The sequence below is a fragment of the Camelina sativa genome, chromosome 4 (genome assembly GCF_030686135.1).
Source record: "Camelina sativa cultivar CO46 ecotype springtype chromosome 4, ASM3068613v1".
NCBI lineage: Eukaryota > Viridiplantae > Streptophyta > Magnoliopsida > Brassicales > Brassicaceae > Camelina > Camelina sativa.
Genome location: NC_141883.1, coordinates 17,761,295 through 17,775,127, shown reverse-complemented (window position 1 = coordinate 17,775,127; position 13,833 = coordinate 17,761,295). Strand labels below are relative to the sequence as shown.

The 13,833-nt window shown below is 31.8% G+C and overlaps 3 protein-coding genes and 1 pseudogene across 3 annotated transcripts; 2 read left to right on the top strand and 2 right to left on the bottom strand.

The window, feature by feature from the left end:
* Positions 1–1,793: 1,793 nt before the first annotated feature.
* LOC109132491 (putative F-box/kelch-repeat protein At3g46050 pseudogene) lies at positions 1,794–6,135 on the bottom strand (annotated as a pseudogene).
* Positions 2,061–3,241, top strand: LOC147945906 (ribonucleoside-diphosphate reductase large subunit-like). The gene is made up of 3 exons (XM_087509073.1): positions 2,061–2,566; positions 2,809–2,870; positions 2,964–3,241. The coding sequence occupies exons 1-3, from the start codon at positions 2,339–2,341 to the stop codon at positions 3,058–3,060; spliced, it is 387 nt and encodes a 128-aa protein (XP_087365199.1). The 5' UTR covers positions 2,061–2,338; the 3' UTR covers positions 3,061–3,241.
* Positions 6,136–6,258: 123 nt separating the features above from the next.
* On the top strand, positions 6,259–7,124 carry LOC147945905 (uncharacterized). Its single transcript, XM_087509402.1, has 2 exons — positions 6,259–6,645; positions 6,783–7,124. The coding sequence occupies exons 1-2, from the start codon at positions 6,259–6,261 to the stop codon at positions 7,122–7,124; spliced, it is 729 nt and encodes a 242-aa protein (XP_087365528.1).
* Positions 7,125–12,103: 4,979 nt separating this feature from the next.
* On the bottom strand, positions 12,104–13,653 carry LOC104780422 (small ribosomal subunit protein uS8z/uS8w). The gene is made up of 4 exons (XM_010504917.3): positions 13,476–13,653; positions 13,114–13,268; positions 12,838–12,998; positions 12,104–12,422 (listed from the first exon to the last, which is right to left on the bottom strand). The coding sequence occupies exons 2-4, from the start codon at positions 13,244–13,246 to the stop codon at positions 12,324–12,326; spliced, it is 393 nt and encodes a 130-aa protein (XP_010503219.1). The 5' UTR covers positions 13,247–13,268; positions 13,476–13,653; the 3' UTR covers positions 12,104–12,323.
* Positions 13,654–13,833: the final 180 nt, after the last annotated feature.

Sequence of the window (13,833 nt, the reverse complement as noted above, 5' to 3'; positions counted from 1 at the left end):
ATATTCTGATAAATTGTCAAAAATAGGGAGTGGACATTTCGGTTTAACTTCAGGTTCCGTTTGGTTCGGTTTATTCGGTTTTGGTAAAACTGTAACCACACTCAACCAAAGTTAGTTTGGTTTGTGTTCGGTTCGGTTTGGTTTTAGTTTAGTTTGGTTTTAATTCGGTTTAAAAATTATATTAATGTAACAAAATTTTATTGATTATGGTTTTATAATAGTTAATTAATCTAATAAATTAGAAAATATAGAAAATTAAAATTAATACCTAATATTATATATAGTTAAATCTATATTTATATTAAGTTAATTTTATTAAAGAAGTTAAAATAAAGTAAAATTAAAACTAAATACAAGTGGTAATAGATAAGATCACATATTTATAATTTCAATAATATTATTAATTAATTTAAGAAACACATTGGGTTATTGGTTCGTTCGCTTTTAAACCAAACTAAACCGAATCATTTGGGTTGAGAAGAAACATAACTTAATGGTTGGAGTGTAGGATTGGGTTTGGTTTGGGTCGGTTTGAGTTTGGTTGGTTCGGTTTGGTTTGGTTCAGTTCGGTTTAAATGCCCACTACTCAAAAAAAAAAAAAAAAGAATCTGATAAATCATTTTTATAAAAATATTATCTCTATATACAAAAGTTATACTAATTTTAAAATTTACTATTTTATTATTTTTTATTAGCTATAAAATACATTTCTAGGGGTTGTAAAAACTATAGATAATACAAATATATTATATTGTTACATTACATTAAATTATACTTCTATCTTAATAGAGATATAACCTAAATATTTTAGAATTTTCTTTTGCATTTGAAATGTATTATTCACTATTGTTTAACTTATATAATCGCTTCTATTTGGTTCAGAAAAAAAATCTTCATTCTAAAGTTTTAACGGAACTATCAAGCGATTCTCGTGAATTAGATATTTTGTTTCTTTAAGACTTCGAAAATACTAAAAAGAGTTATCGCCTCGATATGGTCCAAGACTTATGAAATCTTATTTTTTGTATTAGTAACTTATATGCTTGATCTCAGATTGTTTTCTTATATTGTTTTGTGTTCTCGTAAGTTCCATATCAGAGGAAGTCAGATCAAATAGATAAGTTACTAAGAAGTTCGTGAACAACATGCTTGTAATCTGAGCTGGACCAAACCAATATGAGCTGTTGTTATAATTGGTTCGAAATTGTTTCATAATGTTTTATTGGTCCATCTCTGCTCTCGTCTACAACATAACAAAATTTTCCACATCTGGTTTATGCTCTATCTATCCACATGATACGTTAACTTCTGTATCTATCTACGATCATCATTCTTTGCCAAGTTGTCGTTAATTTTGTTTACCAACTTTTATAACCAAAATACCAAATAGTTATTTAACTTGCTCAAAAATAAGAAAATAAAGAATGGTGAGAGAGGCAACGACTTTCATAGAGAAATTAAGTTTTTTTTTAGAAAATTTATGTGTCATGGAGAGAGGTGCTAAGTCAATTCCATATTGTTACCACCCTTAACCCTCTCTTTATATGATAGATGATTATTCATATAGTTTTGAAGGTTTAAATTATATTTGAGAACTTCATTCCATGTAGATTCAAGTGAGCATTACCCACTCAACGATAAACCTTTCACTAGCTGTAGTAATGTTGATGTTTATGTTCTTACGCAATTGCATATATAATAGTATAAAACTCACCAACATAATTTCGTTCGTTGTTTTAATATACTCGAGATGTTTTACACAAAAGAATTTAGTACTCTCGCTCAAAAGTTTATCATAAACTCCCATTGACCAATATGTCACAATGGCATAATTCACAAAGAAATCCAGAAAGAGGGTCTAATATATTACAAGGATACTCATTCTTAGTAAAAACATTCTCAGACCATTCAACAAATCCCCAAATCTTTCCAAAACCGCGTTTCTCAAATGAAATCTCTGCACACCAAGAGGGGTATTGAATTTGGTATTTTATAAGATTTTAGAGTATTCTTAAAATCCTATGTTATTCAACTTGAATTTATGTAAACTTATTTAAACTACTCTAGAATCTTTTGTTATTCAATCAATGATTTATAAAACTTACTTGAAATCTACTGTTATTCAAAATTTCACAACTTTTTTAAAAACTGATACTTTGAATGATTCTATGAGATTTTTTTCTGGTTTTAAGGATTTTCAGTTACTACTAGGCTTCCTCTGTTGTTTCTCTCTGGGCAATTGGAATGTCTACAGGTTTCCTCTTCTTCTCTCCTTCATCATCACCAGAGACGCTTAACAACTGTTTGATAGAATTCCTCATAGAGAGAAAAATAAAAAATGTACGTGGTGAAACGTGACGGGAAGAAGGAAACTGTTCGCTTCGATAAAATCACTGTGCGGCTAAGGAAGCTTAGCTATGGTTTTAGTATCGATCACTGTGACCCTGTCCTCTTCGCTCAGAAAGTCTGTGCTGGTGTCTTCAAAGGCGTTACCACTACTCAACTCGATGAGTTAGCCGCTGAGACTGCTGCTTCTATGACCACTAACCATCCCGATTACGGCTCCGTCAGTCTTCTTCTTTGTTTCTTCCCCTTTCTTTTTATTTTTAGTACTATCATTACAATTTGATTTAATTGGTGTTTTCTTGATTTGATAGATCAGTTTCGGATTTACATGTGAAATTGCATATTTGTGATTGACTGAGATTGTTACTTGATCTGATTCATGTTGTGATGCTTTCCAATTTTTATATTGTTATTGGACATTAGGCAATAATTTAACAATGGTTTTAATGTTTATAATGCCAGCTTGCTGCTAGAATCGTTGTCTCCAGTTTCCACAAGAACACTAAGAACTCATTTTCTGAAACGTGAGTGTTCTTTCTTCTGATCTCTAGACGTATCAGTGACTATTAGTTATTCATATGTGTTGTTGACTTCGATGGATTTTGGGAAATCTTCAGGGTTAGAGATATGTACGATCATGTCAATGAGAGATCTGGACTCAAGGCTCCTCTAATTGCTGATGATGTATTCGAGATCATTATGAAGGTAGTATAGCTTTTGTTATAATCCCTCTATCTGATGATGGCGTAACATTCTATCATTTTAGAGAGTGTTGGGATAATAGAGCCTGTGACTTGTGTATGACTGGGATAAACAATTTTTTTTTTTGTTTATGTTGTGAAATATTCTAAAATCACCCAAAGTTTAATAACAAAATCTCGTAGAATCACATTCATTTTCTTGTTTTTTAAATATAAAAACTTTAAAAAATAATCAAATCTCCTAAAAACTCAATCAAGTCTTTCAAAATTCTAAAATATTAAAATCCTACCAAATCCTACTAAATACAAGTTCAATACTCCCCTCCAAATCTCTGTTTTACATTCCTTGATCGGTTTGGAACCTAGACGATGGAACACCGCCGACTCCCACCAAACTGTTACTCTTCTTCCTCGATCGGATTTGGCCACCGAAGTTAGATAATCAGGAAAAGTTGGATTACCGGGCAGTCCTTCAAGCCCATCAACCTGACACCACTCAAGATTTCCATTTGGTTCATACTAAACTAACACCCCATCCAAAACCTTTGTTTGGTACATCATGTTATCTATCTCCACCAAGCAAATATTCCTCTGAAACTTAAGCTCTAATCTATTCATGTCATAAACTTTCCCATCTACACTACAAGAAAACAGCTCAGAACCGATAGATATATCTGTCAGTTAGCCGTCGGAAACACTCATTACCGACGAAAAACAGACATAAACGTCCGTCGGATCTAGATTGTCGAAAAAATTATTCTGTCGGAAATTCATAGGAAATTACTGACAGATTTCCAACAGAAATATAACCGATGGATTTCTGACGGAAGTTTTACCGATGAATTTCCGACAGTCGTTTTATTGACGGATTCCTGACGGCTAATGGTTCCAAAATTTCTCGTTATACCGACGGATTATATTTATAATTAAAAAAAATTTGGAAAAATAAAATTAGCATAATTATAAAATTTTAATTAAATACTAAATTATCTAAATACTTAAATGTTTAAATTCAGAAGTTTAAAAGTTTAAAAAAAATATATTCTAAAAACCCAAAACAAGAAATTGTTAAAAAAAAGACTAAAAATTGTTCCCAAAAAAAAACATTATATACTTAACAATATTAAAAATTCATAATATACATTATATACTTAATTGAAAATAAATAAAAGCAAAATTATCAAAATGTATAAAATCAATACTTAACAATTTTAGAAACCATTGCAAAAAAACTAATCAAAATATATCAAAAAATTATAAAATGTATAAAAATCTTACACCCACCCCTGTAAAAAAACTAAACAAATTCATCAAATCCAATTTATCAAAACCAAATCATCAAATTCAATAAAACCCAAGTCTAACAAATCTAACACACATCTCTTACAAACCAATTCATCAAATCAATAACACCCAAATAGAAAAAACTGTCAAACCTAACAAATCTATCTTATTCCTAAGAATTCTAAGAGAACTAACCAAATCTATAAAAAGATAAAAAGAGAACTTATGCTATAAGAAGTTGGAGAGAGTGGTAGGAGAGACTTGCCAGATTGTAAGGAAGTAATCGTTGGAGGTTAGATATAGTTGGAGAGAGGATTTGAGAAAGATTTTGAGAAAAATAAAAACAATCTGGGAAGAAGAAGAAAAGAAATATAAAAACAATCTAGGGAGAAAAAGATGAGAAAAATAAAAACAATTTGGGGAGAAGAAGATGAAGTTCTTTGGTAATATCGACAATACCGACAGAATAACCGACAGATAGCGCATCAGTTATGACTAAAAATTTCATTTTCCGCATCTCGAAAATTTATCTATATTGTCTCACAGAAATTTCGATATCCGTCGGTTTTGAAAATAAACATCTATATGATTAAATTAGAGAAAAAAATAATTTCAAAGACAAATGACAAATACTTACCCATAAGATGTAATACCACACCATAAGTACTTTAAGTAAACAACCTATTTTTTATAAAAACACAAATTTTGAAGAATGTAGTTTAAAAGAAGAGTCATTGAAAACTCATCTTTTATACGACACTTATAAAAAAAGTGCATTATGGAGCTAAGTAATGGAAGATTTTACATTATCCACATGTAAACCGTGAGTTATTTCTGACAGATTACCGACGGATAAAAAAAACAGACCAAATATTGACACACCCGACAGAAAGTTAATATTCGTCAGTTTTCTGTCGGTTATTTCTGACGGATTACCGACAGATTAAGAAAACACCGACCAAAATTTGACACACGTGAAAAAATTAGATATATGTGAGTAATCCGTCAGAAAAACTAACGGATTACCGACGGATTTTGTCCGTCAGTAATTTTCTGACGCACAACCGACAAACTAATCTTCTGTCATATAGTCGTCGGTAAGCCATTGGTAATTACCGACAAATTAGTGCCATCAATAAATCCGTCAGTTATCGCCTTGTTTTGTTGTAGTGCTATTACCAATCTACCTGGAACCACACTCATTTGAACGGTGAGATCTAGTGTTGTAGGCAATATTGGCTCCCACGTTTGGGTCTTTGGGTCATAAACCTCTCCCCAATCCTCGATAACGTTGGAACTAGAGCCTCTAATCACGCAGATCTTACCATCGATTACATCAGCTACTGCATTATCTCGAGGTACATGCATCTTGGGGAGTGTACGCCATTCATGGGATCGACAATCGAGTACTAGCACTCTCATGCTACTCTTACCCTCCGTGAAGCCTCTGATCATGTAAATCTCTGAACTGATTGATATAATGGTTGTTGAGAATGGACAAGAATACGAAAGGATGGGTTTAATTTTCTGTTTGGTAATCGGGGAAACTATGTACCATCCATCGAGGAGTATAGCTCATCCTATACAGGTCTAAGTAGACATAGAGGGAACTCTCGGTTTTTCTGATGCGAGATCGTGTTACGTGGAACTCACGGGAGGCGAGGAGTGATCGGAAACACTTGGAGACTAGGGATAGGTTTGGATAATGGAATCTCGAGACACGAGCCAAACAGTTGAGAACGATGTCTTTTGGTAACGAAGAGAACGACATCGGAGGAGAGTCTGATGATTTCTTCATCTCTTTCGTCGTCTACGTCTTCTTAGGTTTTTAGATCTAGGGTTTTATGCCTTTTCAGATTAGTTAACGAAAAAACCCTAAAATTAAAATAGCAATGTGAAGAACACAGATTCTTGGTTTTGGAAGAGTATGCTTAAGTTGAGGCCGCTCGTAAAGAATTTTATCAAATGCAGGGTTGGAAATGGAGACAAAGCTTGGTTCTTGCATGATAATTGGACCCCTTTGGGTCCATTGTTGGAGATATTTGGAGATTCGGGTCCCTCTACTCTTCAAATCCCTCGTGATGCAAGAGTGTCCGCAGCTTGCACTAGAAATGGCTGGAGACTAGCTTCTTCAAGGTCGGATCAGGCAGTGAAACTTCAAATCTACCTGTCCACCATTCAAATACCAAGCGTTTCTCAGGATACTGACTCTTATGAATTGTATATTGAAAACAAGTCATGTGACGGCTTCTCTTTGAGTGCAACATGGGAGGTTCTTAGACCAAGAGACTCCCTTAAAGACATGAGCGATTTTGTTTGGTTCAAAGGGTCAACACCAAAGCATGCTTTCCACATATGGAATCACAAACCTGGATAGGCTTCCTACAAGGTCTCGGCTAGTCTCCTGGGGAAAACAAGTTCCCATAATCTGTTGTCTTTGTTCTGATACAGAGGAGACTAGAGACCATTTATTTCTTCACTGCTGGCCAGTTTGCTCAGACTTTATGGAGATGCAGTTTGCCTATACGACTGAGACTCGCCCCAGCTATGTTTCCTGATTGGTCAGCTCTTATGGCTTGGGCTAAGGTTAATAACCCTTCCTCCCCTCAAATCCTCCGCTTGTTGCTAGTTCATGCTCTAGTCTACAGTATCTGGCGCCAAAGGAACAACCTCCTACACAATCAGATTGTTGTACCAGCTCTCACCATATTCAAGGATATTGATCGTCTAATCATCAACTCCATTTCAGCAAGGAGGAAGTATAAAAATTTCAGGAACCTTATGACTCTCTAGCTAAGGTACTCCATCTTTTTTCTTTGTTTCTCTTGAGAATGTGTATCTATATGCGTCCTTGTTTTTTATCTTTTTTTTGGCAAGGTTTATTTTCCTTATGCTCTGTAACACCTTTCAACTTATGATATTTACTATTTAGCTTAAAAAAAAAATAGCAATGTGCTTTTTTTTCTTTAACTACGACTTAGCAGCTAAAAGCCTAGATTTCATAAGCTTTTCTAAAATTTAGGAAACTATATGAGATCTTTACTATAATAGCATTGTGTAATCCTACTATATTAATTGAGAAGTACAAAAATGAAACTAACCTTCAAATGTGTAAAAAATTACATTCAATTGACTTTAAATTTTTTAATTAAGCTTAATTAATTAATTTAAATAAATATAATTAATTAAAAAATAAAAACATTCACATATTAAATATTAAAAAATCTAAAAAAATAAAAATAAAAAAATTTTCTCTCTCTAATAAATTATGGACAAAATTTGTAAATATATATTTTTTAAAAATAAAAACCAATTAGAATTTTAAAAACTAAGATTTTATATCCAAGTATACAATATAATTATTTTTAATAACTAAATTCGAAGATTTTGTTAAGATTTCAAATTATGATTTTCCTATCATCTTTATTTTATTTTATTTACAAACTGTTTAGAATTTTCATATAATACTTATGATTAATAAAATGCATAATTTTTTTCTGCATATGTTGTTATTTGAAATTTTTAAAAACGAATATATATTATCCAATCTATGAAAAATGTGTGTTTTAATTTCCACATAGGCCGGTTGGTAAAACTAAATTTAAATAGATGATAAATTAATAGTTTTTAAGGTTTGGTGCAAAAAAACACTTCAATTAATTTTTTTTTTGCAAGAATACCCTCCAAATCAAATAAATGCAGGTCAATACTATGAAATCAAAAGTCACCCGCAATACATCCCTCCACTGTATCGATGACGTGGCAGTTTTATTTGTTCTTTCCAGAACTGAAAAATGACAAAGCGTTGAGTTATATTTATTTTTAATTAAAAAATAAAGGAAAAAAAAATTCTTCTCTCTTCTTCGTTCTTCGTTCTTCGTTCTTCGTTGGGTCTCTTTCCACATGTTAATCAGATGCTTAATTCACAAACCCAAATTATAAGTGCTAAAATACAATTGGGTTACTAAAAATTCAAATCAAAAACTCAATGAAACCAAGATTTCTAAATTTCTAAACAACGAATCAAACAAAAACCAAAATTTATGCAAACAATCATTCACAACTATGAACTGGTTATGATAATACCCATTGAACCAAATCTTCATCGGCGATCCGCAGAGACGACCCGCAGTAGAGGTAATCGTACTTTGCTTTACGATTCGAGTCCTAGAGAGCAACATCGACGGCGTTTGGAGCTTCGACAAGGACGGGGATTGAACCGGTGATGTTCCGATCTATGTCTCCAGTGGTTGCGTGGAGGAGAAGAGTACCTCCGGTGTTTCTAGGGTTTCTCACGGTGGTTGATGGAAAAGTACACTTTAACGATACGGTTGTGTAAACCTTACCGTAACTCAATCGGTTAAGATTTTTGTATTGTCAGTTAAATCCGGTTATCAGATTGCTTAAGCGCGACATGAAGCGGTTTAGATGATAAACCGATAACGGCGAACATGTTAACGCCTCCTCTGCAATTTGTTTTGGATCAGGGGTTTAGAAACGAAGAACGAAGAAGAGAGAAGAATTTTTTTTTCCTTTATTTTTTAATTAAAAATAAATATAACTCAACGCTTTGTCATTTTTCAGTTCTGAAAACAACAAGAGTTTTAAACTGTCACGTCATCGATACAGTGGAGGGCTGTATTACGGGTGACTTTTGATTTCATATTATTGACCTGCATTTATTTGATCTGGAGGGTATTCTTGCAAAAAAAAATTAATTGAATGATTTTTTTGCACAAAACCCTAATTTTTATTTGCTCACAATTATAATATTAAAATTATTTTTTTATATTTTACAAAATAATGATGCAAGTATAACAAACAAACAAACAATATAAAACTGTAATAATATGTCAAAAATAAAATACTATAATATTCTAAAATAATTAGTATTCAAATAAACTAATAGATTTACAGAATAATTAAAAATAAATATTATCTCAAACAAAATATTTTTTTTAAAAAATATAACAATAACTTTTATTATTATACATTTTTTTAAAATGTTGATCCGTGCTTTAAGCACGAGATATCTCCTAGTTAGATGTAATTGGGAAAATATGGATTAGGGTCTTTAATTCCCTTAACCCTACACACCCAAATCATTCTTTAAATCCCATTAGAATCGATTAATTAACACATATTTCGATTCAATTAATTAGAAATTTTTTACATGTGAAATTCTTGTGAGTGAGTCCAAGTTTTTATTATAATAAGATTTTTTTAATGTTTTTTTAAAAAAAGAAAATACACTATTTTATTATTATTATTTTGGGTTTTACTAGTAATTCATTATTTTTGGTATTAGAAAAATGAGTTGATTTAATGATTGTTTTGTTTGTTAATTAGGATTCGGTGAGACATACCTTTGTTTTTTAATAATACTCGAGAATACAACGTTCAGACGGAGAACGCCGTTCCGACGATGAGTACAGACTTAAATCTAGAAAAATAACAATCTAACTAAATCATAGATATATCAGACGCGCTTTTGTTTTTGGATTTCAAAATCCAAAAATTAAAAACCTTTCTCAAAATTTCTATTAATTAGGTATTTGTTTGTTTCGAGATGACTATGGTAAAAGTAGTTTCTTTAAAAACATATGAATTCTAAGAGATGTTGTCAATTCTTTTATTTCTTTCATAAAATTTTAAAACCTGCTTTTATTAATTTATAAAATGTTTGTCGCGAATTCCTTTTTTATATAAATATTTATTTAATTACCGTTTTTTTTTTGTAAAATTTAAAATATAAAATGAAACGAAATAAAAATTGAAAAACTAAAAACCAAAACCTATTTATAGTCAGCTAAATATTCATGCAGTAATTTTGTAAAAGTTTTTCCCATTTATTTTTGAAAATTCCAAAATCAGCAAGCATCATATGAAACTAAATGATTCATATTTGGTCGCTTGGTAGTATTTCGAGATTACATTTATATCAACGTAAATATTTCCAAAAAATAAAGATTCATTTGAGACAATAAACTTTCATTATAAACAAACTGACATGTCATAATAAATATTTATAATGAAACTGACTTATCAAAATCTATATTATTATTTTTGAAGTACATTTTGTGTTATGCCCTTGAAGTTTTGGTTATTTAATTTGTTTTATTTACAACATTAACCCCTAAAACAATTCCATAAATAACATTACAGAGAAACTCAAAAACTAAACTTTCTTAAATTGACCAACATTTGTTACATTTATTGCCATAAAATCTTAACAACATCTATACATTCCGATTTTTCCAAAAACAACTCTACCCATTAAAGTTTTAACCCATTAAATCTCCAAAACTATTTTATGGATGCTAGAATCTCTCAAATTTAAATGACATACAACAGATTTTCCATAACAAAAGTTTACAATCTCCATAATTATATTAACATTAATAAATTTCCTAAACCAAAAATCCAATTTTATAATGATTTGAAAACCAATATTCACAAATATTTAACTTTAGCAGGAAGACATAAATTTAATTGAGTATATATTTTATTTAGAAACTGAATATTGTTTGGTAATAATATAAACAACTAAAAACAGAATACAATTTAATTTCGCTTTTATTGGTCTCGATAAAAGACTCCTTCCTCATCAAGCATATTTAGATATATAAATATCAACTTCAAAAACTATACAAAACATCTACAACCAAAACCTACAACCTCATATCTAAAAGAGAAATGGCTGCAACATTTGGTTTTTTGAGAGATCTCCGCCCTTACAAGACGGCGTGGAGGGTGCAAGTGAAAGTCCTTCACTTGTGGCGTCAATACACAAGCAACACTGCAGAAACCCTGGAGCTGATCTTGGCACTATAAGAATCACACAAAAACATAATTTCCATTATTCTCTTTTATTATTCACATGAATCTTACTATGTTGCTTTAATCATTTTAGAGAATGAAAATCCACACATCAGTCAAAAACGACATAGTTACACGGTATGTTTGATTATTTTGATTATTCTTTTACGCAAAAACTTATTTTGATTATTATTTTTTTTGCAAAAACTTATTTTGATTTTGGTGAGACGGATTGGCATTAATCCCATATAGGGAGTTAAGTAAAATTGTTTTTTTTTTAACACTTTTAGATGTGTACCAGGAGATAAATGTATTACTAGACTATACATATACCACACAGGTTAAAACTTTGAAAACACTACAAAAATCCTATACTTTGAATACTTATATCAAATAGCTGTAAAATTTTCTTTTTTTAAAATTAATAAAACAATAATAAAATAACAAATAAATATAATATATATTTTAAAATTAAAAATATTGTCTTGCGGTGTGCCGCGGGTTAAATCCTAGTTATATTTATAATATATATCCTAGTTTGCATAAAGTCAGAATTACATAGTTTTTATCAAACTATATATCCTAGTTTGCATAAAGTCAGAATGTTAGAATTTTGATCCAAGAAAGGAAAAATTTACATCGGTTGATTAATAAAAAAAAAAGGGGGAAATTTTTACATCATCGGGTCTTCTTTGAAAGTATTGTGAATGATTGCAATTTTCTAAAAGAATAAAAATTTCATTAGCTAATGTTCACTTCAAAATTCTTAACACATGCAATAGAATCGTGTATAAATTTCTTCTTACTTCTAAAATCTCTACTGAATTTGAGCAGCTCGAAGATTTGTATTTTAATGAAACTTTTCAAATTGAAAAGAGCTAAAGCCAAACGTTTTAAGAAAAACAAAACAAGAAGAGCACGTCTCCAAAATGGGTAAATGCCACATTTAACGATAAGTCAAGAAATTTGATTTTGCTTTCATAAATCGCAAGTCTAACGAATTCAAAAACTGAAATAAATTTGTCTACTCATCTCCAAAGTTCTTAAGCATCTGAGTAAAACGACATACAAAAAGCTACTACTTTTAACATTGAGGTCACAATCCAATTACTACTCCCTCCACATAAGGAGAATCGAAATATAACCCGATAAGATAGATCTCAAGAAGCTGCTTCAGTAAAAGAAGCCAAGAACTTTGCCACCAACATTCTTTCTCCTGGCTTCTTCGTGATCCATGATTCCCGCTGAGGTCGTCAGAACAATGTAACCAAACTGCACATAGAGAGATGTGTTCAATGAAGATGTGACATTGAAAGATGAAGTAAGATTATGTTCTACAAGTAATGCCACTTAACACCTAATTACACCCTAAAAGGAACAGCAGTGAGCAAACTGATTATGTTCTATTAGTAATGCCACTTAACACTCGATTACACCCTAACCGGAACAGCAAAGTGATTACGTTCTATTAGCGATGTCACTTAACACTCGATTACACCCTAACCGGAACAGCAAAGTGATTACGTTCTATTAGCGATGTCACTTAACACCCGATTACTCACTAACAGGAACAGTAAAGTGAGGCACCCGATTACGTTCTATGAGAGTATTACGTCGAATCTTATGTTCTAAACCATAAATGATCGGTACCACAAACACAGAGTAAAGGCTAGTGTCTTAGACTAACCTGTCTGGAAGGAAGTAGACGAGCAGTCCATCCTTCAATCTCCTTAACACCAACATCAAAACGAGGACTGATGACTCCACACTTGTTCAACCTTCCATTAAGCTCAACAACAATCTTACCAGACCTGTGGTCATCAACATACTCAAACTCGCCAATGTAACCTACAAAATTCCAAAACACAAAGCATCATCATTACACTTGGAAACAACAGTACACACACATGAAAGCAAAGTAACACAGAGTTATAACTACTAGCTCTGCAAAAATCACACATACCGTGCTTTTGCATGACGATAAGGAACTTGATGATCACTTTAGAAGAAGGCCTGATCATGACCTGCCTCTTTCCCCTCTTCTCAGCATTGTACATACTCTTAAGAGCATCATTGAGCACACTGATTCTCACCATTCTTTCAAAAATTCAAAAAAAACTGCAAAATCATAAACCAACAAATCTTAAGCTTAGTGATATTTTCATAACACTACACACACCATGGCTTCTGAAAATGACATAAAACGAAAGCTTCAAACCTAGATTCTCCAGAGAAACAATTAATAAAACGATAGTTCCAAAAGAATCAATAGAGCAGTTCATAGAAGTTGAGGAGAGATGAAGATTCCGGCGATTACTAACTAACCTGACACCTAAGTAGCAGCCGCCTCCGACGTCGCCTCTCGCTTTGCCTTCAACAGATTAAAGAACAGAGAAGATGGAACAAAAATTAGGGTTTCCGCTTATATCACTTCCACGGGTTCCATTAGGCCCATTATAGATACATAGTTAGAGCCCATTTACGCCCGTTATAAGTGTAGAGTCCAATTAAGCCGATTTTTCTCGTTAAACTCGTAATTAATTTTGATTCTGCGTATTTTAAACCGTTCATTTGTTCTAATCTAACGGTACGTAAGAGAGTCCATGTCATCAATCCTCGTGAAACCAGAACTAACCAATCAGTATCTAATACATACTCGTATATATACATCAGCTATGGAATC

Coding starts and splice junctions, on each gene's coding strand:
- LOC147945906 (XM_087509073.1), top strand. CDS start 2,339: ATGTACGTGGTGAAACGTGACGGGAAGAAGGAAACTGTTCGCTTCGAT. Junction 2,567..2,808: donor ACCATCCCGATTACGGCTCC/GTCAGTCTTCTT, acceptor TTATAATGCCAG/CTTGCTGCTAGAATCGTTGT. Junction 2,871..2,963: donor AAGAACTCATTTTCTGAAAC/GTGAGTGTTCTT, acceptor GGAAATCTTCAG/GGTTAGAGATATGTACGATC.
- LOC147945905 (XM_087509402.1), top strand. CDS start 6,259: ATGCTTAAGTTGAGGCCGCTCGTAAAGAATTTTATCAAATGCAGGGTT. Junction 6,646..6,782: donor TTAAAGACATGAGCGATTTT/GTTTGGTTCAAA, acceptor GTTCTGATACAG/AGGAGACTAGAGACCATTTA.
- LOC104780422 (XM_010504917.3), bottom strand. CDS start 13,246: ATGGTGAGAATCAGTGTGCTCAATGATGCTCTTAAGAGTATGTACAAT. Junction 12,999..13,113: donor TATCGTCATGCAAAAGCACG/GTATGTGTGATT, acceptor GGAATTTTGTAG/GTTACATTGGCGAGTTTGAG. Junction 12,423..12,837: donor GTCTACTTCCTTCCAGACAG/GTTAGTCTAAGA, acceptor CTCTATGTGCAG/TTTGGTTACATTGTTCTGAC.